General features: G+C 37.8%; 2 protein-coding genes across 2 annotated transcripts; both read left to right on the top strand.

The window, feature by feature from the left end:
- Positions 1–11,261: 11,261 nt before the first annotated feature.
- LOC104219174 (protein ALTERED PHOSPHATE STARVATION RESPONSE 1) lies at positions 11,262–17,702 on the top strand. The gene is made up of 4 exons (XM_009769809.2): positions 11,262–12,937; positions 13,443–13,645; positions 14,436–14,659; positions 15,700–17,702. The coding sequence occupies exons 1-4, from the start codon at positions 11,416–11,418 to the stop codon at positions 16,424–16,426; spliced, it is 2,676 nt and encodes an 891-aa protein (XP_009768111.1). The 5' UTR covers positions 11,262–11,415; the 3' UTR covers positions 16,427–17,702.
- Positions 17,703–19,770: 2,068 nt separating this feature from the next.
- LOC104219175 (uncharacterized) lies at positions 19,771–20,799 on the top strand. Its single transcript, XM_009769810.2, has one exon. The coding sequence runs from the start codon at positions 19,771–19,773 to the stop codon at positions 20,797–20,799; it is 1,029 nt and encodes a 342-aa protein (XP_009768112.2).
- Positions 20,800–26,130: the final 5,331 nt, after the last annotated feature.

Here is a 26,130-nt window from a genome sequence, read left to right as displayed (position 1 = left end):
TGTCGAACTCTTCTTTTTTGGCGAAGGCCCTTGGCCTTAAAGAGTGTTATTTATGTTAACCCATCATCGTTCGGTCGATGTCGGATTCTTCTTCTTTGGTGAAGGCCCTTGGCCTTAATGGGTGTTATTTCGAACATATCAAAATGTTAACCCGTCGTCGTTCGGTCGATGTCGAACTTTTCTTCTTCGACGAAGGCCCTTGGCCTTAAAGTGTGTTATTTCGAATATATCGAAATGTTAACCCGTCATCGTTCGATCGAGGTCGAACTCTTCTTTTTAGAGAAGACCCTTGGCCTTAAAGGGTGTTATTTCGACTTATCGAAATGTTAACTCGTCGTCGTTCGATCGAGGTCGAACCCTTCTTATTGGCGAAGGCCCTTGGCCTTAAAGAGTGTTATTTCGACTTATCGAAATGTTAAACATGTCGTCGTTTGATCGATATCGAACTCTTCTTCTTTGGCAAAGGCCTTTGGCCTTAAAGGGTGTTATTTCGAACATATCAAAATGTTAACCCGTCGTCGTTCGGTCGATGTCGAACTCTTCTTCTTGGGTGAAGGCCCTTGGCCTTAAAGGGTGTTATTTAGAACATATCAAAATGTTAACCCATAGTCGTTCGGTCGATGTCGAACTCTTCTTCTTTGGTGAAGGCCCTTGGCCTTAAAGGGTGTTATTCGAACATATCGAAATGTTAAACCATAGTGGTTCGATCGATGTCGAACTCTTCTTCTTTGACCAAGGCCCTTGGCCCTAAAGGGTGTTATTTCAAACTTGTCGAAATGTTATCCCGTCGATGTCGAACTCTTCTTCTTTGGCGAAGGCGCCCTTGGCCTTAAAGGGTGTTATTTCGAACATATCGAAATGTTAACCCGTCGTCGTTCGATCGAGGTCGAACTCTTCTTTTTGGCGAAGGCCCTTGGACTTAAAGGGTATTATTTCGACCTATGGAAATGTTAACCCGTCGTCGTTCGGTCGATGTCGAACTCTTCTTCTTTGGCGAAGGCTCTTGGCCTTAAAGGGTGTTATTTCGACTTATCGAAATGTTAACCTGTCGTCGTTCAGTCGATGTTAAACTCTTCTTCTTTGGCTAAGGCCCTTGGCCTTAAAAGGTGTTATTTCGAACTTGTCGAAATGTTAACCCGTCGTCGTTCGGTCCATGTTGAACTCTTCTTCTTTGGTGAAGGCCCTTGGCCTTAAAGGGTGTTATTTCGAACTTGTCGAAATGTTAACCCGTCGTCGTTCGGTCCATGTTGAACTCTTCTTCTTTGGCGAAGGCCCTTGGCCTTAAAGGGTGCTATTTCGAACATATCGAAATGTTAACCTGTCGTCGTTTGATCGAGGTCGAACTCTTCTTTTTGGCGAAGGCCCTTGGCCTTAAAGGGTGTTATTTCGACTTATCGAAATGTTAACCCGTCGTTGTTCGGTTGATGTCGAACTCTTCTTCTTTGGCGAAAGTCCTTGGCCTTAATGTGTGTTATTTCAGACATATCGAAATGTTAACCCGTCGTCGTTCGGTTAATGTCGAACTCTTCTTCTTTGGCGAAGGCCCTTGGCCTTAAAGGGTGTTATTTCGAACATATCGAAATGTTAACCCGACGTCGTTCCATGGAGGTCGAACTCTTCTTTTGGCGAAGGCCCTTGGCTTTAAAGGGTGTTTTTTTGACTTATCGAAATGTTAACCCGTCGTCGTTCGGTCGATGTCGAACTCTTCTTCTTTGGCGAAGGCCCTTTGCCTTAAAGGGTATTATTTCGAATTATCGAAATGTTAACCCGTCATCGTTCTGTCGATGTCGAACTCTTCTTCTTTGGCGAAGGCCCTTGGCCTTAAAGGGTGTTATTTCGAACTTATCGAAATGTTAACCCGTCGTCGTTCAATCGAGGTCGAACTCTTCTTTTTGGCGAAGGCACTTGGCCTTAAAGGGGGTTCCCTGGGGGAGTCCCAGTTTTGCTTAGCTTCTGCATTTCTTGGGTGAGTCCCATTTTGCTTAATTTTGTCTGCGCTAGGGAATATGATATATTTCTTGGGTGAGTCCTAGTTTGCTTAATTTTGCTTGCATTGGAGAATACGACGCATTTCTCGGGTGACTGCCCCTACTTTTATTCCACTTGGAGAAATAGTTAGTTAAAACAAAATAAAAGCATTCGTTACCTCAGTTTGATCACGTTCCCTTCTCCGGTTATGCTTTCAGTGGCCGCTACCAATTTAGCAAGGCCGTCTGTTTTGATGTTTTGTGCTCGGGGTATCTGGTCGAATTGACACTCGTCAAACTCGGGCAGTAGCTTATGAATTCCTGCCTAATATTTTCGTAGCCTTTGTTCTTTTATTTGGAAAGTCCCTGTGACTTGGTTGATGACAGGTTGTGAGTCATATCGGAGGATGATTCGCCGTACTCCATACTTGAGAGCTAGTTTCAATCCTTGTAAATGTCAAAGCAAAAAGTGAAGTTGGCATGGCAAAGCACACGAAGGCCTGAAAGTACGCCACTGTGCAGAACCACACATCTTAACCGTGATAATTTAACTGTCAAGTGTAATGTTGGGTCACTTTTTAAATCTGGATTAGATGTCAATACGATAGGGTAATTCCCAAATATTCTACATCTTTTATTCAATAAAACTCCAATAGGTCTGAATTTGGAAATTGATTAAAGATTTGTCAATAATAGTCTTTGTTGCATGATAATGTGGACGAGGCGAGTGCTCAAATAGAAAGCTCTAATGATTTTGTTTTAATGCAACAGACTGAAGGCCTTCTAGTTGAGCTGAATATCTTGAGCTGTTATGATTTCTTGAAGCAATATTGTGACCATATCTTTACTCACCTTGAAACCATGATTCAACAAAGATACTTCAACATTATTTTATTTGGTGTATCAAATTCGTTTGGCTTCCCTGAAGACGCTTCATAGTTGGAATTGAATTTTAGATCTAAAGAAAACTAAAATTTTAACTAGAAAATCCCCACAGACGGCGCCAAATTGTTTGACTTAAAAGATATTGAAACCTTTTTGAACAAATCAATCAAAGAAAATAAAGGGTAAATCCTAGTTAAGGATAATTAACTCTAGATCCGAGATGAATAATATGAATAGAAAATATAGCCGAGTATAAATGTTGATAGTGGTTATGGTAAGATTTAATCGCATAAAGAAAGATGCATTAAGTAACATTAAGTGGCAATAAAATATAAATAAAGGAAAGATTCACTCAATCTTGAGTGAGACAGATCTTCTTTTATTTGATAAAGATGAATGATAGACAAATACAAGAACCTTAGGACCGTTGTTGGATCTGATGAAGGTATGGGATCACAGATCATCTCATATCTTTAGAGAGATGTGTTTACATATTTTCTAGAGAGAGGGAGAGAGAAAGAGCTAGAGAGCCCCCTTTTTTGGGAAGTCCTCCCCTCCTATTTACAAAGAGGTATCCATAGAAAATCCTTAAAAAATGTACAATTTAGAGGGAATATTCGGTAGAATATTCCTTTTGAGTATTCCAAAGGAAACTAATTGTTTCATCACTGTCCAACCTCGACCTTATTGATGAGTGTCCGATCTCGGCTTGTCTGACCTCGACTTTAATTATGATTGTCCGGCCTCGGCCTTAATTATGACTGTCCGACCTCGACCTTATGTTTTCGCGTGCCGAATTTCTGTGATCTAATTTTGACCCATATAATAACCATGAAAATAAAGTAAGTGAAGAAAGTAATTGCTGAATGTTCTTTACAATTTCTAATGAGGGAACCGGTTCGTTTTTAAGGTTTGGGTCATTCAAATACTTTTTTGTTCTACTGAAATAAAATACTCATAATACTTCAATTACAAAAAAATAAAATAAATATGTACGTTAATTCCACATATGGAATGACTGAGCATATAATTAAACCCATGAGTCAATTCAAAAGGCCGAATACTCTACTTCATTTCGATTTTCGACATATAAAAAACCTTTGACCACGTACGTGCGCCCATGGTCGTCTCTTGGAATCTTAATATTGCTATGCTAAATCAAATCGCAATTAATTATTTTAATTAAATTAATATTTCATGCCCTAGGAGGAGTAAAAGAATGATATGCTTATTATGAAGAAAAATATATACTCCTATAACTTATCTTTTGGACTACTACTTCGTTCATCCCCCTTTATTTTGCCCAACTTAAGCCGTCCAATCCTGTTAACTATTTAGGAGCAAAATAAAAATTTACCCTGGTCGTTTGGTACGTGGACTAAATTATTTCGGTATTATAGTCCTGGGATTATACTAGACTAATTTATTTTATTTAGGAGGTGGGATAAAATAATACCAAGCTTGATAGGATAAAGTGGGATAAGATGGGATATCGAGGATTAAGCATGAGACTAAGTTTATACCATGTTTGATTGACGGTATAATTTTATCCCGAGATAAATTTATATCATCAACCAAATCACCCTTATAATATATTTCTGGTTGGACAAGCACAATTTATTTGTTTTTTTTGGTACACACCAAATTTTGTTACAGGTACATTATTAGCCTGTTTGGCTAAGATTCTTTTTGGATAAAAGTGTTTTTTTTTTGCCAAAAGCACTTTTGGCCAAAAATTGAGGTGTTTGGCCAAGCTTTTGGAAGGAAAAAGGTGCTTTTGGGAGAAGCAGAAAAAAGTAACTTCTCTCCAAAAGCACTTTTTTTGAGAAGTATTTTTGAGAAAAATACACTTAGAATCAGTTTTTTAAAGCTTGGCCAAACACTAATTGCTGCTCAGAAGTGCTTTTCAAACTAATTAGCCAAATACAAACTGCTTCTCACCAAAAGTACTTTTGAGAAAAACACTTTTAAAAAAACACACTTCTCAAAATAAGCTGATTTTTACATTTTGGCCAAACGGGCTATATATCCTTTTGCTTTTAGCAATTTTATTGCATATTTGGCAGGGCCAAATGCAAATTCCATGCACGTGTCAAATCACATTTATATTGAAGCATGAAGGGGAAAGGTAAAATGAACGACTTCCCAATATGGCATTCCACGGCTCATTTATAGTCTTTTTGGCCAAGTTTTTTTTTTTTTGCCAAAAGTGTTAGTTCTTTTTTAGCTAAAAGCACTTTTGGCCAAAAATTGAGGTGTTTGGTCAAACTTTTGGAAGGAAAAAAGTACTTTTGAGGAGAAGCAGAAGCAGTTTTGAAGAAGTAGAAAAAAGTAGCTTCTCTCTAAAAGCACTTTTCTGAGAAGCACTTTTGAGAAAATTATACTTAGAAGCCGTTTTCAAAAGCTTAACCAAACACTAATTACTGCTCAGAAGTGCTTTTCAAATTAATTAGCCAAACACAAACTATTTCTCACCAAAATTACTTTTTTTAAAAGTACTTTTAAGAAAAGCACTTCTCAAAATAAACTGATTTTAGAAGCTTGGCCAAACGGGCTATTAGTCCTTATCAACATAAGAATTTGAAAATTTGAAGAGAGTTGGAGCAAAAGCACTTTTTTTATGTTCCCTCCTTTATAAACGTAACCATTTTTATTGAATGACCAGACAAGTATGAGTTTTCATTCTCAAAAGTCATGAAGTTGAAGGATATAGTATTTCCATACTCGAATTATTTTTAAAATTATTTGAATGGTATTCAAATTTCCCCCACAACAATTTCTGATAAATTTGTCTCCTGCTACAACTACTTTTACAATTATCTGTATGAGTCAATTATCTCTAATATTATCAAACCATACGACTTCAATAAAGATTCGACTTCAATAATATCATCAAACCACGTGTCAATAATACGACTTCAATAAAGATTCGTCCAAGGTCAAAGTGATCCCCGAAGCGATGAAGGATGCGGTCGAAGAGTCAACAAGGATCAAGGTCGAGAAGTCGTCATAGATCAAGGTCGATGTCGAACATTTTAGACAGAGTTATAACGACTAATTTTAAGATAAGACACAAAAGAGAATATTCTAGTGGATATTCTTTGTACCTGTACTATTAGGGGTTTTAGGATATATTCCCTTTAAATAGAAAGAGACACAATAATAGGAGGCATGAGATATTCACTCGTAAGAAAACACGTTGACTTTATAGAGAGAATCTAGCCATATTACAAATATACGAAAACAACCTTTTTACTAAGATTCTTGACTAACTTTTCCACTCGATCTAAGAACAACCTGAATGTTCTAAGGCTCATCAATCATTCATCATTGTCAGAAGGAATATCCACAAATTCCACCCCTTTTCGGATGACTCACACTTTTTTGTTTACTTAAACACCATCCATTGCTATTTATTATTATTTAATGCTATCTTCCACCTTTTTAGATCATTGAATACTGCTATTATTGCTCACATCCATTACCATTCAATCAAATATACATACTATCTGCCATAAAATCGATAACCTTGTATTTTGAATAATATTATTAGCTAAGATTGACTCTATTTTACTTAAATGTAATTGGTTGTACCCGAATCTAAATTTTTGGGTCAAACATTATCTAACAACAACCCAGTATAATCCCACTTAGTGGGGTTTGGGGAGGGTAGTGTGTACGCAGACCTTACCCCTACCCTAGGGTAGAGAGACTGTTTCCAAATAGACCCCGGCATCCTTCCCTCCAAGAACTTCCCACCTTGCTCTTGGGAGACTCGAACTCGCAACCTCTCGGTTGGAAGAGTTAATAATAATTCCTTTTAGCATAGTAGAGCTTTGGTAGTTGGGACAGCAAAAAGTAAGAAGAGTGAGAAAGGGATCAGCTTTGGCATCAATGCAATAAAATGGCAAAAAGAAAAATGGGTAACAGATCTGATGAGTCCTGAAATAAAGAAACAACTTTATAGCATTTCACTATCACATTTAATCCAATCATTACTAGGTCATTCATGTATATTCAAATTAAGAAGAAAAAAAATACAGATTTAGTCCAAAATTTTTGCCAAAATTTCGATTTGGTCCTCAAAGTTCGATCTCTTGCTAGCTCATCCTTGAACATTAAGTCTATTTCCTAGGAAGGTATTAGTTTCATCAATTGTAAAACTACCCATTTTTGTATGACTATTACACACCAAAAATGAGTAGTTTAGTTTTTGATAATTAGAAAAAGAAGTACTATGGTAACAAGCTCAGAACTACGTTTCTACCGTCATAATTAATTAGCCCATAACCACCTCCTATTGTGTGTTTCCTTGGTACGAAAAAAAAAATATTTATTTCGGAGATAATGTGTTAAAAAATATTTTACTAAAGGTTTATAAAAATATTAACTATGGTATTACATTGAAAAATTGATGAAATTTAGAGTGCCAAAGATTAATATATAATGTTTAAGTGCTGTCGGAGCTTGCAATATGGAGTAAGGGTTGACATATTTGTAAAGAAATTTTTTTTCCGCCCATATGTAGGAAATACTTCATTCAAAATTAATCTTTTATGATCAAAGACTTAGAATATGAGTTTATCGAAAGGAAAAAAAAAATCCCCCTTTTTGTACCAAACACACTATAGCTTTTTGTAGTGGAAATAAGGCACTTGTACTAAATAATCAGTAATAAGTGCTGAGCTAGGAGTATTAAACAATTCTCTGTACTTACGTGATAAGGTATTAGACGTGCATGATAACGAAATTTAAAAAAACAACAAATAATCTGTCGTGCAAACTAGAATATTTACCATTTTAAATAACATGAACTTGACAATGGTCAATCATTATATGTCATATACAAATAAAGACATATATGTGTATATAATTTATGAAAGTAAAAGACATCTTAATTTTATATTAAGTGACAACACTGATACGGTAAAAGACATCTACTTTTGACAAATTCATTTTTCTATTTTCAGGTAATCTTAGTCATGAAGCTTTAAAAATATCGATATAATGAAATTAAGGGTCATTTAATTAGTCAGCTGATTAGATTGACTTGGACTTATCTTTGTGTTTGGTGCATTTTTTAGTAATTCTTGTAAACAACAAGAATGTTCTATTACCTCTAGTTTACAAACACGAGTTTATTACGTTTTCTTTTCTTCTACTTTTCCAAAGGAAGACGTCTTCAAATGCAATTTTCTTTCAACAAAGTGCCAACCGCATTAGACTCGTATTTGAGTTTTGACCATACTAAATTAGAAATAAGACTAGTCCAATCTGGCAAGAGGACAAGACAACTACAACCTCCACAATTGAATTACATATCACTTTCTATATGTAATTTTTTTTATATTTTAAACTTTTTATTTTATTTTTGATGATATGCTTTTATATCATAAAAAATAGTATCAAAATATGTTTAGAATTACAGATTAGTATGCATAAAAAATCTTTCTTATTTTTTTTAAATCCTATGTTCCGTCAAATATTCAACAACAATAATAACCCAGTGGAGTCCCATAAGTGGGATTTGGGGAGGGCAGGGACGGCCCTTTCATAAAGCAAGTAAAACAACCGCTTTAGGCTCCATATTCGTGGGGGCCCCATTTTTTGTTACACCTAATAGACTATATATAAGTTTAAAAAAGAATTATGTAAAGTTAAAAAGTTTGATTTCTTTCTTTAACAAATATAGAGAAGAAAGATTTGCAACTACTATGATTTCTACCAAGAAAATTGCACTTGAAATGAATATCTAACTCGAATTTCGTAAGAAACGTGTGATATATAGGAAGTAACAATTTAATACGAATGTTGATAATGAAATCTCAAAATCTTTCGAAAAGTCCTTTAGAGTTGATTACTTTTATACATAATAGACAAGGCTATTTTTTTACTTCAAAATAGATTTGAACAATTCGAAGCATATGAAAATATTTTTAGTTTTCAATTTGGTAGTAAAAACTAAAATCACTAGAAATATTGCATTAATATTGTATGTTCCTTAAAGCATAACAATCAATTCTATATTGATGGTTTAGATTTATTTTCTGAATTAAAAGAATTAAGGAAAATAGTACAATTAGAACATAATAGTTTAATTGATACACTTAATCAAATAAAAAGATTTAGTTCTTTTCCAAATGCCTAAATTGCTTATGGAATAATGTTCATAACTCATGTTACCGTTGCTTCAGCGAAAATACGTTTTCAAAATTAAAATTGATAAAACCTTACTTAAGAACAACAATGTCAAAAGAAAGGTTAAATGGATTAGCTATATTGTAAATTTAGAAATACTTATTAGGAGTTATTGATTATAAGAAAATTATTAATAACTTTGTATCTAAGAAAAGCTAAAAAAAATATACTTCAAATAAATAATAAAAAAAATTAAAAAGTTAAGGCCCCTCGTAAAGTTTGGCTTTAGGCCACAAAATTCGCCGGGCCGCCCTGGGGGAGGGTAGTGTATACGTAGACTTTACCCCTACTCCGGAGGAGTAGAAAGGCTATTTCCGATAGACCCTCGGCTCACGACGATGTAAAGAGACCGTGGAGTAGTAACACCAAAGGAAGCTAGAAAGATAACACCAGCAACGTATTAACTAGAAAATAGAAAGAAAAGCAGTAATAATGGCACGATATTACAGACACAACGGAAGTAATAAGGACACAACAAGAGCCACAAGCATCTTAAGATAAAACAATATCAAATTAGCCGCCTACAACCTAACCTGCAACCCTAATGAAGTATTATGTACAACAGAATAGTTACTAGCAGCCTAACACAAAATACTATCAGACTAGCCTCATAACTCCTAACTTACAACCTTATTATTCGGCCTCTACAATTTTCTATCAAGGATCATGTCCTCGAAAATCTTAAATCGCGTCTCAAATATTTGTATGAAAAAAACCCGGAGGAAGTAATATTTATCTAGAATTTACAATCTTGTACCGACACTTGTCATTTCTTCTGTATTTCACCCCATGTACCGATTTACAGAACTTACGTAGGGGTGTTCAAAACCGATCCGAAACCGAAAACCGAATCGAGCCGAAGCTTAATGGCTTACTGGTAACGGGGTTAACGACTTAACGGACGGAGAACAGATTGAGATTTTTATTAACGGCTTATCGGTTTGGGGGCGGATTATTCAATTTTCTTAACGGATAATCCGTTAACCCGTTAAGAATATATATATATATATATATATATATATATATTCAAAATTTATTTTGATTTATATATATTAAATATAAAAAAAGACAAAAACCCTTGACTTTAGTTTCCATTTTCCAGTACTCTGTCTGTCTAGTGTCTAGGACTAACGTTACTTGCAGTGACCTGGAGCTAAAGCAAGTTGGTATATTATAAGTCAAGCTCATCGAAGCCAAAGAGTTGACTAATAAAGACATCATTGAGAAGTCTGATCCTTTTGTTGAGTTGTTTATACGTCCACTACGCGATAGGACAAAGACCAGCAAAGTTATTGTAAGAGAACTTCCATCTATTATTGTCCTTCTTAATTTATTTATCTCCTGATGAGGAATGTATAACGCCAGATTTTGTTTCCTTTGTTAAGGATAACTGTTTAAATCTGATCTGGAATGAGCACTTTGAGTTCATAGTTGAAGACATATCCACTCAACATTTAACAATTAGAGTTTATGATGATGAAGGGATTCAGGCTGCTGAATTCATTGGTTGTGCTCGAATACATTTGAAAGACCTTGAGCCCGGTAAAGTGAAGGATGTGTGGCTGAAACTGCTCTAGGATCTGGATATACAACGAGACAACAAAAACAGAGGATAGGCAAGAATATGTTGATATGTATGTCTGGTGTAATTTCGATTTGTGAATATGTATGATAGGCCGATAAACCGCCCAATAACCGCCCGATAAGAGCTAAACCGATACCAATCCGTCCGATATCTTATCGGGTGGCTAACGGATTAGTGCATTTAAAAGCCGATAACCGTTAAGCCAAACCGTTAAGAGTAATTAACCGCCCAATCCGCCCGATAAGCAGCCCTAAACTTACGTTGCGTTTCGTCCGATCTATAACCCATTATTATGAGAGAAACGTCGTTTTGTTAGTAAGCTACTTTATCTTTATCTGGAGTAGGTTAAAAATTCAGATTACATGCTAAGTGACATTTTATCACCTAAAATAAGCATTATTAATCTCTCTAAATCGTTGAAAAGGAAAAGCAACAGTAATCGCCATGGGCAAATACTTTCCTCTTTATTTCTTTCTTATTATCTTGCTAGTGCCTACAAACAGACGAAATCACTGCTGGCAAAGATTCCATCTTTGTCCCTCAAATTAAGGGGGTGGGGGGTGGGGTGGGTTTGACTGGGTGGGTGGGTGATGCTTCTTGTTCTTTCTCTTTACCGTCCATTCGTTGATCCATCCTTCCCTGTTTCTCCCACTAATTCTCTCACTCTACCTTCACCATGCCTTCTCTTTCTTTATTTCCAAAATCCCTCCTTTTATTATTATTAAACTTTTTTTATTTCATGGGCAATAATCATTAATTCCAATTTTATTATCTGAAATTATGGGGTGCGCAACCTCAAAGCATGATGACTTACCGGCGGTGGCACTCTGCCGTGAACGTTGCGCCTTTCTAGACGAAGCTATTCATCACCGTTACGCTTTTGCTGAAGCCCATGTAGCTTATCTTCACTCTTTAAAAGCCGTCGGGGTTTCTCTTCACCGGTTCTTCCAACATGATCTCGATCTTTCTACTGCGTCTTCCTCCGATAGTCCTCTTTCTCCGGTTCTCAATCTCCCTTCTCACCGCAAAGGTGGAGGAGACCTTCCAGAACCTTCCTCTTCTTCCCCACCAGCAAAAAAGGCAATTCACAAACATCACGATTCTCACTCTAGTTCCGGTTCCCATCTTCATTTCCATTCTGACTCCGGTTCGGAAGATGATGACTCCGGTTCAGAGGCTTTGCATCACCACCATACCGAAACCCCTACTCACGTTAATAATCAGTACGGTCAGTTCGCTTATGCTGATCAGGAAACCATAGGGGGGTTTGGAGCACCATATCAAGTCGAAGCGGGTGGCGGGTTCGGAGCACCGTATCAAGTCGGAGCTGGTGGTGGGTACGGAGCACCATATCAAGTCGGAGCTGGTGGTAGGTACGGAGCACCATATCAGGTTGGTGCGGGTGGTGGGTATGGAGCACCGTATCAAGTTGGAGGGGGTGGTGGGGGATATATGCATATGAATTTTATGAGGAAGCAGGCGACGCCATCGGTGACCTATCAACAACGGCCGATGAGTTCCCAGACTGTTCGTATGGGTGAAGGCTCTTCTTCCTATTACCCTTATCCTTATCCGAATAGCAACAACCCTAATTCTAACTACAATTACCCGGAATATCCCAATTACGGTGACAGTTTTTTCCCCTCGTCTATGCAAAGGCCGTACGGTGTTTCATCTCCGCCGCTGGGGCCGTCTAGAGCTGGGCCTTCGACTTCGAAACCGCCACCACCCCCGCCATCGCCACCACCCCCGCCATCGCCACCGAGGAGTTCACCTTGGGATTTTCTAAACCCTTTCGAGACTTTTGAGAATAATAATTACCCTACACCTTATACGCCAAGCCGAGACTCTCGAGAGGTGAGGGAAGAAGAGGGTATTCCTGATTTGGAAGAAGAGGATTTTGAGCATGAGGTTGTTAAGGAAGTTCATGGACATCAGAAGTTTGTCCCCGGCGATGGAGGGGGTGGCGGAGAGAACTATTCAAAGGCTGTGGCAGAGGAGGAGAGGGAAAAGCAAACTGATACAGAGTCGTTATACCGTGGGAGGCCAAGTGGGTCAGTTGAGAATGAGCAGGAGGTGGAGTATGAGGTGCGCGTTGTGGATAAGAAAGTGGTAGATGAGGACAGAAATAAGTCAGGGGGACATGGTGGAAATGTTAAAGCTCGTGCATTTAAGGACGATTCTGATGTTGTGAAAGAGATACAAGTTCAATTTGAGCGAGCTTCTGAATCTGGGAATGAGCTTGCCAAGATGCTCGAGGTTGGAAAGCTTCCCCACAATCGTAAGCACGCCTCCTATCAAGGTACTTCGGTGTGATCTCAAGTTTTGGTTATTATGCCTTCCACGTATCGAGGTATTCAATTGTGATGTCACGTTATGATTTTTAGACATGTTAGCACTTTTACCGTAGGTCCTATGCTTTATAGGAGTGGTTTAACCTTCAAACATATATATTTACAAAGTATAGAGAACTTATAGTATGTATTTGCATATAATATTGGCTTGCGATGAGTTTAAGTAGGAGTAGCATGATCAGTGAGGATTCATATAACTGATCCCAACTTGTGTGGGATTGAGGCATAGTTGTTGTTTTATCAAGTTATGATTTTTATCCTATTCTCCGCAAAAGAAGTCATTATGCTCTTGAGTCTTGAGCCTTGTAGATGATAATATTGGATTGTTTATGAATAAAAGTTAGGTCTTGCTATGACAAAGTGTACTGGACATGTTAGTAATTTGATTTGGTTGATGTTTGAAGTTGTTTCAATTGATTTTAACTTATATTTCATCGGAATTTGTGGAGGCAGTTTCTTCCAAGATGTTGCATGCAATTACCCCTTCGTTATCTGTTGTCTCGTCACAAACTTCTACCTCAAAGAGTGCTGAGATTCAGATCGCTGATCCTGCTGCTTCAGATGTGGAAGGAGATGTTACTTCAAGGTACAGGAACCTTTCTTCAACATTAAACAAGTTGCACCTCTGGGAGAAGAAGCTGTATCAGGAGGTTAAGGTAATGTTTTCTTTTGTAGGTTCACTCTATTTCTTTTCATTGTTTACTTTATGATGCTTTGGACGACATCTTCTTTTGGAGGGCTGAGTTTACTGGTCTGTTTTGCTTGCTCTCTGAATAGCTCAATTAATTAGAGGATTTAAAATTGTTTCCTCATCTGTGATTATTGTCTCTTTCTGTGTTTTGGTGTGTCTTGCAAGTGGTAATTAAGTGGATACTTGGCATGTGGTACATTAGAATCTTTGTGGACAATCTCAAAAACCTTTGACAATCCAGATTCCAGAAATATGCTAATGCCATACATCTGTACTTGTTAAACTACTGTTGTTTGCTAATGTTTAATCTTCATCTGTAGTCATGTTTGTCTCACTTTAAGAAAAGCTGCGAACTTCAGTTATGGTTGTTACTATACTTTTTTCTGTGTCAAGTGTTGCTTGTATTTCCTCTTTCTGGGTGATTTGATTCTCTTACAGATATTGTAGCATGCACCTCCTATCCCCCCGTTTGTGATGGATAACCTTCGTTGTCATTTTTGGCCGGCCTTAAAGAGTCTTTTTAAGTATTTTTTCCCTTTGTTGCAATTGGAATTTATAAATTGCTCCCCTTCGATCGCGCCCTCTACCACGAGACAAAGGTCGCTGTAGTGCTTGGTGTAATTCATATTGCCTTAAACATATGCACAACTAGTATTGACAGCTATAGTGCTATTTGTAATTCATATTGCCTTAAACATATACTGTGTATTGAGTCTATTGACAGTGTGTACTTCCCCTTGCTTATTCTGGTGCAGTCTGAGGAGAAGATAAGGGTACTTCATGAAAGGAAATCTGAAAAGCTAAAGCGATTAGATCAAAAGGGTGCTGAGGCTCACAAGGTTGACATGACAAGGCAATTGGTTAGAAGTCTTTCCACAAAAATTAGAATCGCGATTCAGGTTGTTGACAAGATCTCTGAGAAGATAAACAAGATTAGGGATGAAGAGTTATGGCCGCAACTGAATGAATTTATTCAGGGGTACGTTTTTTTCCAAGTCTTCTGGGTAAAACGGATGCCTTTTGTTTAATGAGATTTTAAAGAATTCTCTATCTGGTTTGCCTAGCATTAGATTTCGTAAATGCACTACATGGAAGAGAAGAATTGTTGGTTTGCCACATTTTGATTACTGTTTCTGATTTGTACTGCTAGGTTTTTGTAATGACATCATTGTATGCCTCCAAGCTACTGCATCATCTAAAGTTTGTATATTGATCTCCATGAATGATTTCAAAAAATTGATTTGGATCCAAATGCGATGTTCTTGTTTCTAGTATCCTTCGGGCGGACGAAACCTGTAAAGATGAAAGCTTTTAAAGAATTTCTTGTGATGAGTTTGTCAAGTACTTCTATTAAGCGTGCTACAAGCATATGGTAACTGCCTAAAACTGCTCTTTGTGCAATTCAAATTGGCTTGTTTATTCCTAGCTTTGAGGGGGTAGACAATGATTTTGTACATTTGAGAAATATCTTCTTAATCCTAGTTTCTTTGGGTGCACCCCATGAGTTTCAACTGGTATTGAAGATTTCTTTCATAGAGAATCATGTCTTTTTGTAGGTTTACTTTTCGAAATACCACTTGTATAAGGGAGGTTTTTGGTGTTCCCAGCTTTATTGTAAGTGTTATAACTCACTTCATTCAAAAATATAAATAAAAGAATTGGCTTTTTTTTTTTGTTAGGATATGGTAGCAATGACCGACATATTCAGCCTTCGCAAATGCCATTATAGTTTGTCTTTATTAGAAAGTTAAGGGTGAATGTAAATGTTTAGCTTCTTGTGATACTCCTAAAGGGGATTCTTGCTTTCGCTAAAACTGAATCCTACTTCTGGAGTAGCAAATGCATCAAGCAGACACAGCTGCATGATCTCCTATGGGATGCTTTTGGGGATTTATCTTGATATAGTGCCTATTTCTAGTACTGTCGGATCGGTCTCAGATTTTTCCGCTGAACTTTTATCTCATTCTAGGCCAATTAGTTATCTAATGTAAATTTCTCTTGTGTGGATTCTCTATGTAGGTTAAGTAAAATGTGGAAAGGCATGCTTGAGTGTCATCGTAACCAATGCCAGGCTATTGGAGAAGCCAAAAGATTAGATGCCATTGCATCTCACAAACACTTCAGTGATGCACATCTCGAAGCCACTCTGGAGCTTGAACAGGAGCTTTTGCACTGGACTTTGAGATTCTCTTGCTGGGTGAATGCACAAAAAGGTTATGTGAGAGCTCTAAACTCTTGGCTCATGAAATGTCTTCTGTATGTGCCTGAAGAAACACCCGATGGAAGAGTTCCCTTCTCTCCCGGAAGGATTGGTGCTCCCCCAATTTTTGTCATTTGTAATCAGTGGTCACAAACCATTGAAGGAGTTTCTGAGAAAGAGGTTATTGACTGTATGCGAGATTTTGCAACTAATGTGCTTCAGCTCTGGGAGCGAGATAAACTGGAAATGCGGCAAAGGATGATGGTGAACAAGGATATGGAGAGAAAAGTGAAGAACCTGGAGAGAGAGGACCAGAAGATACAAAAGGAGATTCATGCACTGGGCAAAAGAATAGTACTCGTTTCTGGGGATGAAAATGGTCTCTCACTAAATAGGCATGTCGTGTACCAGAGTGACACAAGCAAAAATAGTAGTCTTCAGCTTGGCCTGAGACATATTTTTGAGGCCATGGAAAGGTTTACTGCCAAAACCTTGAAGGTTTACGAGGAGCTTTTGCAACGCATTGAAGAGGATAATCTGGCTTGAATAGCATGAAAAATTGTGATTGCATTACCTTGAAAAAGTTATACCTTCTTGGTGCCTGTTATCATGCTACTATTGGAGGTTATTCAATTTCCAGGCTGGGGAAGAATGTGAGATGGATCAACAGAGACCTTGTTGGCTTTTTCTGCTCCCGCTGTAGCGTAATCACAGCTCAATCAGTTTCAGCTGGGAAGAAAGATTTATGGCATCTGTAATACTGATGATGTGCCTTTGAGGTTATTGCAATGGAAACTTTTTGCCGATATTCAGGACAGATATTCTTAAATCTCCTGTTTTAGAAGTCTCATTGAATCTTGAATATTACAATAACTGATGCAGCCTAAAGTATGCTGTTTTTCAGTGGTAGGGCTCCGCGTCAGACTAGCTATGAACCTGAAAGGAGGGGGTTAAATCCCTTGGATAGGCACCAAGGCTCAAGTCACTAATCCTGAGCTACTGCAGAGGTAAATTATGAAACATCATGCTTCTGTTAAATGCGAGTATTTGTAAGCGTGGGCATGGTGGTAGTTTGCCTCATTGGCACCACTTAGGCTTCAAGTGCGTCCTACGTGGTGGCCAGACCGGTCCCTGTGGCAGCTTCGGTGGCACCGACTAAATTGAGCCAGGCTGGAGACTTTGTGCTCTGTCCTCCTGGAGCAGCTGTTGATTGGTATTGAGAAACTGATTGGTGGAGATATCCGAGTGATGGCAGGTCATGTACGGATAGGTGCTTCATTCTTGTGATAGTAACACAAATAAGCAAGTAGAGGTGGCATCTAAACTGCAAGCAGAGGCCGTCTGCCTCAATGAAAAGAATATGAGACATTTGTCCGGAAATGTTTAACTCAAGAGTTTGGGATATAGTTTGTTCAGTCTGCCTTAAGAGGGAGGTTGAGAAGAAGTTCGTTCTGAGGCTTACCATACTTTGGACATATTTCAATTGGATCAAGACTACACCAGCGGAACATGAGAAGCGGCTGTTTGGTTATGCAAGTCATTTGGACTGCTGGTTGCCTGGCACCAGACATTGCCTGAGAATAGAGGCATAATATTCATGCGTTAGTTGTATTCAGATTGTTGTACGCGGGGGGGGGGGGGAGCGCTATGTTCTTTAAATTCTGATAATAATCTATATCTTGAATTAGGTATGTACAGGGCTGGATGGATGAACCAGATTCAATTTTTGATGCTAGATGGTGCATTCTATCCACTGATAAATTGTATGGCTAGTTTGGACAGCTCCCTTATTCTGCCTTAGTAATATTTCAACTTAAGCTAACTCAGAACCTGTTAACCATAAGTCGTTTTGAATGTCCCTAACGCAAGGTTTTCTGGATTTTGAGGTGGGGTGTGTTGAATACATCGTTATACCAGGTTAATAAAATATTGTTCGTAGTGATAAGATCTGTTGCTCTTCCTGAGCTGAGGGTCTATCGGAAATAACTGCTCTGCTCCATCGGGGTAGGGGTAAGGTCTGCGTACACACTACTTTTCTCAGACCTTACTTTGTGGGATTTTACAGGTGGTTGTTGTTGATAAGATCTGTTGTTTTCAGAAATTTGGTACCACATTTATAAAAAAATAAAAGATAAAGGGGTACATCATGATTAAGGGATTAGAAAGGCTAACGGAAAAAGATGCACAGAGAATATATGCCTTCCAATCAACTTACAAAATAGGACCGGTAATAATATAACATTTTGTCATGTTCAAATTTGTTGAGTTTGGTCATTGAGTCATGATTCATCTCATCTGCCGATTCTGTCATAAATTCATTGAGGCACACTTTAACCTTTTCACAAATAACGTCACAGATTAGTAAAGTGTGCAAATCAATTTTTCTTTTGAATTGAACGATCCAACATCTTTCTGGACCCTCCTCCTTACAACCAACCATAATGTGAGAAAAGCTTCTGAAAGCCTCAAACATAACGTTCTGCAGGTGTTGCCACATTTCTAACTCTAATAAGACTTCTTATTAGGATCCTCCAAAGAAATGGGAAAAGAATTGCAGGATGTACAATTGCATCATACAGCAGTAGCAAAACAAGCTAGATTTTTTTTAATCCGAGGATCATTGGTCCCACTAATTCGAACTCACACTGGTTAGGGGGGTAAAGTGCTCCCTATCATTCTACATTCTCAAGGCTTGAATTCAAGACTTTCGGTTAAGTATGGAAAGTATCCCAACCATTAGTGGTGAACTTCCACGTTTTTATCATCAGGCAAGTGAAAGCCTTTCTGTTTAAATTGATCTCATATGTGCCCTATTTCATCAAACAATTTGGAAAAATATACGGATCTTTGGTGATAGTCTTCTCAGAGGGAATTGGAATCTTGACAACTCTAGTATCATTAAATTGCACCACGCCCTCGTGTCCACGTATGACGTTTGGCACTAGGTGCATCATTGTCTACGAGGTGTGATTTAGAAGTGAATTTTCATTCCATAATTTGGTTAATTCATCGATCCTCTCCGGCAGGCAATTGGACTATATTGACAACGTTGATTCTATAATATCATATTTAAGACCTGCGTATGTCATTTAGTTTTTACATTTCACTTCTTCTCAAAAGCAGGGACAAGTTTTCAAGAACAAATTAGTGGACATGTTGAAAATTCAACAAGGAACTAGTTTTAGTATTATCCGTTGATGGACTCAAAACATGATTGCAAAAGTTTTGATTTCTGACTATGGGCAAGCACGCGGTCACGAGCACAATTGAATTCCAGGGCTATGTGTTTGTTTTTTCGCACTTGTCCCAGGTTGCCTTGCCTGCTTTTGTTCGAAATAACTGATAGTTGTATCTTTGTTTCCTGTATATATAGAGAAGAAAGTAGTTGTTATCCCAAGTCGCAACTTTCAAGGAGGTATCATGTGTCTCTTAATACTTATATGCTGAAACTCACAACATTTACTTATTCCATAATGCATTCAAATTTGATTCCACATTTAAAATTGCAGATCATCCATGTGCAGCAAAAGAGTAATTCATTGCATTAAGATAGGTTTTTCTTTGTTCTGAAGAGGCAGGGTCTTAATTGCAATCACGATATATGTAGTCACCTAAGCTGAGGGTAGGAGACAGAGCACAAACATTGCCTGATATGCAGTTTATTCTAAACCAAAGTCACGTTACTCTTCAGCCTGTGAGGTTGCTTCCATAATTTGTATGCAATCAAATAAAGTGCACGAGTTCCATTTATGAATGCAGAGTTGTCAATATTCCTTTTGTCTCCAACGCGACGATCACCGATTATATAGTTACCTAACATGTTTTCATGCACTCAAATTGCTTTAACCCAATCGTGGGGGAATCATTTTAATAAATAAAAAGAAGAATAGATGGTGTATGTGATGGTGGGAGGAGGCATGCCACAGACATCGCCTATAATAGCTAGATGGCTGTTAGATGTAGATCAAAATCAAGTCCCTAGTTCTATATATATGAAACAAGAGCAAGAAGAAGGAGCAGAATTTAGAATTGCACCTTCCAATTGTCTTCTCAACTTCAACAAGAAAAAAAAACAAATGGCTCCCTCGCCTTTGAGATCAAAAACCATCCTAAAGCATGCTCGTTCTAGCAGTTTTCCCTCTACATCTCACCCTATCGTGTCTCAATTCGATGAACACTTGTGTAGAGTAAAATCATCTTCAGAGGCTACCCCTTCTTGTCTTTCATCGTTCACCTGCAGACTAGGTGATCTTGAAAACTTATTTGATTACATGCAAGATTTGCTTCAACTATCACACTTTCAACAGGCCATTAATTCAATGGACGCCAATGTATTATTAGAGGGGTACCTCAAGGTATTAGACGTTTGTGCCACCACTAAAGATCTCTTATCGAATGAAAAGCAAAATAAACAAGAACTTCTTTCAGCTCTTCGTAGGAGACGGAATATGGATGAAATTTCTGGCTATCTAACCTCTAGAAGGAAGTCCAAAAAGATGATCCAAAAGATCCTTAAAAGTTTGAAGAGTATGATGAAGGAAAATTCTTGCGCATTAAACAAGCCTGAACCATTGGCTGTTGTTGGAGAATTGCAGGAGGTCCAGTCAGTCACTCTAGGACTATTTAAGGCCTTGTTGTCCTATATCAATGGAACCGGATCTCAATCAAGTAGTCGTTGGTCATTGTTGTCCAAGATTATGCCCTCGAAAAATGAGGAATTAATAGCCAATGAATTTGACAATGTTGATGCTGCTTTGTGCTCATTTCTCAGTCTAAATAAGACTGGCCAGTACGAAGAATTGCAGAATCAGCTGCGAGAGATGGAAGCGACTATTGAGGTTCTTGAAGATGGGCTTGAATGCTTCTTCAGGCGCTTAATAAAAACTAGAGTATCCCTCCTCAATATTATGAATCACTAGCTAGCCATGAATAGATGTTGCAGCCCAAAGGGCTATCCAAAATTTTTGTATTACAGTAACACCTGTACATTTTATATTATACGTCACATTGAATACAAGATCAAGTTCATATTTTGCTGCTAAAAATATCTCCCTTTTTTGAGTTTACTTAACGTTTTGATTTTACGTAGTGAATACAAGATCAAATTCAGTTTCTGCTACTTCAACGATCCTTCCCTTTGCTGGATTTAATATATTCAGATGTTGATCGATTTAACTGGAAATCTAGAGTACTTGGTTAAAATTAAGAAATTTAATCTGCCTTGACTGGTTTTACCATGGGCCTTCCAGCATAATTGGTTGGTTTGTGCATTAAAAATGGTAGACCAAGACTGTCATTTCATGTGTACAGAGTTGTCAAGATTCTTTCTGTTGCAAACTTTTCGACAGCATCAGCAATGTTCGGATGCCTTTCTGTGCAACTAGCAGTTTAAATTGATTTGTGCTTTTCTGTTTGATCAAAAACTTGGAGAAGATTAGTATTTGCAGGGAAAGTTGGCACTTAATTATTTAAATGCCTTGCACTTTGGATAAAAAATTGAGTGGCTTACCATGTATTGGAATGAAAGCAGACATATATAGCACAAACATCGCCTAAGTAGTAGCTTGATACAAATCAAAGTCACGTTACTCTACAACATGTTTTGGGTTGCTTCCATAATTTGTATGAAATTTAATAAAGTGCACGAGTGCCAATTTATGCATGCAGTTGTCAAGATTCTTTTTGTCCCAAACGAGTATTGATGGTAGGCTAGAAACCTATGTTTTAGCCGTAGTATTGCACTCTAATTACTGCATTTTACGTGTGTTTGAGCTTAAATGATAGTGAATTATACTTAATACGTGTATTATGCCTTGCAGGAAGTGATTCCGAGCTAAAAGGTTAATTTGGAGCTGAATCGATCAATTTGGAGCTTTGAGGTATGAGTAAAAGCCCAATAAGTTAAGAGGGGATCGTGTTCGGAGGTCATATACCAAGTCTGGATGTCAAAAGAGGATGAAACAATTTTACTCTGAAGAAAATGACACTGGCGCGCCGCATGGGGAGCCACAAAGCGCGACGCGGCAGTGAAAAACTTGCTTGACTGGCAAAATACATGCCTGATGATAATCTCCACAAGCACGGCGCCGGGCGCAGCGCGGGTGTACAAAAATCACAGAGTGGTTTCCTGCTTCGGCTTGGAAAGAGTAGCTTCGTCCGGGTTTGTTTCTACACGGCATAAATACACCAAAAACATAATTTTGAGAGGACGGAACTGGGGAAAGGAAAGCAAAAGTACAAAAAACCCGGGAGCACGAATTTGATCAATTCTTCCATTTTTCTTCTAGTATTCATTGATTTTATGTTTGAAAATATTATTTTTGATGATTGTATGAACATGAGTGGCGAAGAACCCTATTATTCTTGGGTCATGGGTGCTACATGAATGTGATGTTTGAAGTTTAATTTGACGAGTTTGAGTTTATCCTATTGGGTTATTTATTTAATTCCTGTTTTAATTATTTCGCTGAGTAGATAACAGTGAAATACAATCTACGAATTAGATTTGAACTCGAAAGTGAGAATTCTAGATTGCATATAAAATTAAATAGAGCAAGTTCTTGAACCCGGGCATCGGGGAACGAATTCACAATTAGGATAGAAATATACCTAATTGCCTTGCTTGGTTGAAATGCAGAAAGTGTAAATACATTTTTGTTAATCTTAATACCATAGACATATAGGCATTAAGTTAGCTTGAATAAGTGAGTAAAAACTCGACAGATTCTTATGAGTAATATCAACCCTGTCAATCAACAATCTAGATAATTCAATTAGTCATTTTAAGCCAAGAATGCAACATGATTGTTAGCTAGCCTATGACCCTAGAATATCCTCTCCTACTGATTGTTATCCAAAATTGCTTAAGTGTTGTGGTTGATTTTTAGTTATTTCATTGCTTGATAGTTTTTAGGTAGTAAGTTAGTCACTTACAGATTTTGTGAAGAAATCTCTTGAATCGATAAGTTGTTTGAGTTTGAATCAGTCAAAGGTTGATCATAAGTCTTTGTGGGAACGATACTCTACTCACTACTTTATTACTTGACGACCACGTATACTTGCGTGAATGTGTTTGGTCGCAACAAGTTTTTGGTGTCGTTGTCGGGGACCTAGAAATTAGCTACTTGACTGAGTTAAGTTTTTATTAGTTATTTGTTCAAGTTTATCTTTCAGTTTGCCTTGTTTGTATTAGCGCAGGCTCTTCTTTTGAATGCGGAGGAGTAGAAGTACAAACAATCTCGTTCCTCTTGGTCCCGAAATTGAACGAACACTTCACAGAGTGAGGAGGGAAGTTGAAGCTAGAACTAGAATATAACGAGAGTTGAGTTCAACCACAACCAATAGAGATGGCAGGTAAAGAAGAGCATCCGATGATAGAAGCTGCAAGGCCCAATCTTGCTAATATGACTCAGGCTATTGTGAAGCCTGGTATCACGGGTCACTTTGAACTCAAACAGTACATGGTACAGCTGATTCAGTCCATATGGAAAAATGTAGGTCTATCTCATGAAGACCTGCAAAAGCACATTCAAAACTTCCTGGAAATTACGGACACTTACAATTATTTGAACGTTTCAAGAACTATGTCAGGCTGACACTGTTTCCCTTTTCATTGTTGGGGGAGTCTAAGGAATGGTTGCAAAAGGAGCCCGCGAACTCAATCCACACTTGGAATGATTTAGTAAGGAAATTCTTAATCAAGTTTTCCCCACTAAGAAGACAAAGTCGCTGAGGAGCCAGCTTCTTGGGTCCCAACAACGAGATGGCAAGACTCTTCGTCAAGCTTGGGAAAGAGACAAGAAGCTACTCAGAGACTGCCCGCATCATTGCCAAACTGATGAGGTGTTGGGTCATACTTTTGTTGATGGGTTAGACGAGACATCAAAGATGAATCTTGATTCAGTACGTGGGGATAGTTGCATAGCGAGACCGTATAGTGAAATCCAACTCTTGCTAAACAACTTCACTGCTAATGATCATAATTAGCAAGGAGATGGAGAATCACGAAGAGCAATTAAACAGAAAGCATCCAGGGTAATTGAGCTTGATGACTTCTCAGCCATGAGAGCAGATATAGAAAAATTGGCAAATCAAATGAATAGAATGACAATGCACCAAACACAACAGATGCAACATATACAACAGATGCCTACTTATTGCGAACTATGTGATGACAGTCACATGAGTGACATATGCTCCTATTTGATTATATTTGTACTTGTTTTCCTATTTGCTAATTGGTTTTGTTTGTTTTGTTTCTTGCTTTCATAGAAAATATGCTCTGTAAATTATAATTCTGAATTCTATCGGTCTGTAATAGTTAGTAATTAATTGTTTAGTTTTGATTCTTCCTGATGATGGATTTTGTCGATTGGCTTCTTGAGGGAGTTGAAGTCGATCGAGAAAAAGCAAAAATAAAATAAATTTAAAAATCCAAAAATATGTCTTTTATTTTATTTTACTTTTTTTAGGTAGTGTAACAATTTTCCCTTGGTTTTTCTTTGTGCCGCAGTTCTTTTTCAAGTGTTTTGCTTGAACCGGGTATAGTTAAATCTTTTTATTTTATAGGAATAAAGAATCTTGAGTCAAAATGCTAATTTAAAGCAACTTTCCTTGATTGCATATGCCTTGAGAGTGGTAAGTGCCTTAGTTTGACGTCTAGGCTCAGTTCTTGAATGTTAAATAAGTGTCTTATATTGTGTAATTGTGACCCCGCTTAACTGCTTTGACTAGAGAGTCGGGAAAGATGCGATCCTAAGTGAGTTATGTGTCAATGTGTGAGTGAGATTTTTGTGATATTCTGTGCATGTCAGTTAATGTCTAGAACTTGCCCCGTGTGTGTGCAAAGCAAAATAATAGCCTTATTCAGTCTAGGAAGTGATATAGGTATTTCTTTGTTGAGCCAGTTATATGTCTGTGACCCACCTCATTGAATGTATTTTAATTAAGTAATCCTGTTTTTTGGCAACCACATTACAAGCATTACCCATTTGTTTGAATTTATCATCTGTTTGAACTTCTACCTCTCGTGAGCACTTAAAATTGTTATAAGCTTGTAAATGCTAAAGTGGATGTATGGTTGGGCTTTTGAGTGGAACTAAAGAAAAAGGAGAAATGTGCAATGTTTGAAAAATTGTGAGAGCCACTAGTAGAAAATTAAAAAAAGAGAGTTAGATTGAAAAGAAGAGGAAAAAAGTGAACTTTTGTTGGTGGTATTTCTTATCTTGTTTATGCTTAAAGATAGTGGGAGCTTGATGCTATCATGTATAAAAGTTGGGGTTTGGTTCAACGTAAGAGTAGGGTTTGAATTGTGAAATTGTATATGTATCAAAGTGCTCAGGGAGGTGTAGCCACTATATCTATATGTGTCCTACCCTTCCCACAACCTAGATTACAAGCAATTAATGTCCTACTTGATCCTTGATTGAATGAGCTTAATTAGTAGAGTATTACACTATGGGCAAGCATATGACGTCTTCTGTTGCACATAAATTTTGATTCTGAGAGTGAGTTAATTCTTTCTACCTTGAGTTCCTAATTGTTCTTGAATAATTGTGAGTGGAACTACTCTCTATTGTTTGCGTGAGGGCACATGATTTGCGAAGGTAAGGTAACGTCTTTGACCTCTGTGCTAGAGTAAATGAGCAGGTTATGAAAAATACATGGTACTTTTGAGTTGATTCTTGAGGTTGGAATGTTATGATGTGGTGTTCAGTCTATTTTAAATATTCTTGGCAAGGTGTGTTAGGGAGGTTGTTTGATGAAAAGGCCATCCCTATGTGAAGTGTAGTTCAATTGCTCGAGGACGAGCAATGGCCTAAGTGTGGGGTGTTGATGGTAGGCTAGAAACCCGTATTTTAGTCGTAGTATTGCACTCTAATTACTGTATTTTACGTGTGTTTGAGCTTAAATGATAGTGAATTACACTTAGTACGCTTTTATGCCTTGCAGGAAGTGATTCCGAGCTGAAACGTTAATTTGGAGCTTTGAAGTCTAAGTAAAAGCCCAATAAGTTAAGCTGGAATCGTATTCGGAGGTCGTATATCAAGTCTGGACGTCAAAAGAGGATGAAACAATTTTACTCTGAGAAAATGACACTATCGCCCCACATGGGGTGCAGCAGGGCGTGACGCGGCAGCGAAAAACTTTCTTGATAGGAAAAATACATGTCCACTGATAATCTCCACAAGCGCGTCGCGGGGTGCGGCGCCGGTGTACAAAAATCGCAAAGTAATTTTCTACTTCGGCTT

Source organism: Nicotiana sylvestris, chromosome 1, assembly GCF_000393655.2.
Source record: "Nicotiana sylvestris chromosome 1, ASM39365v2, whole genome shotgun sequence".
Lineage (NCBI taxonomy): Eukaryota > Viridiplantae > Streptophyta > Magnoliopsida > Solanales > Solanaceae > Nicotiana > Nicotiana sylvestris.
Note: the sequence above shows the minus strand (reverse complement) of the source record. Positions and strands in the feature narration are given on the sequence as shown.

Bases quoted from the DNA above. Each gene is read 5' to 3' on its own strand.
- LOC104219174 (XM_009769809.2), top strand. From the start codon at position 11,416: ATGGGGTGCGCAACCTCAAAGCATGATGACTTACCGGCGGTGGCACTC. The intron at 13,646-14,435 runs GTAATGTTTTCT...ATTCTGGTGCAG, and splicing joins AGCTGTATCAGGAGGTTAAG to TCTGAGGAGAAGATAAGGGT. The intron at 14,660-15,699 runs GTACGTTTTTTT...TTCTCTATGTAG, and splicing joins CTGAATGAATTTATTCAGGG to GTTAAGTAAAATGTGGAAAG.
- LOC104219175 (XM_009769810.2), top strand. From the start codon at position 19,771: ATGGTGTATGTGATGGTGGGAGGAGGCATGCCACAGACATCGCCTATA.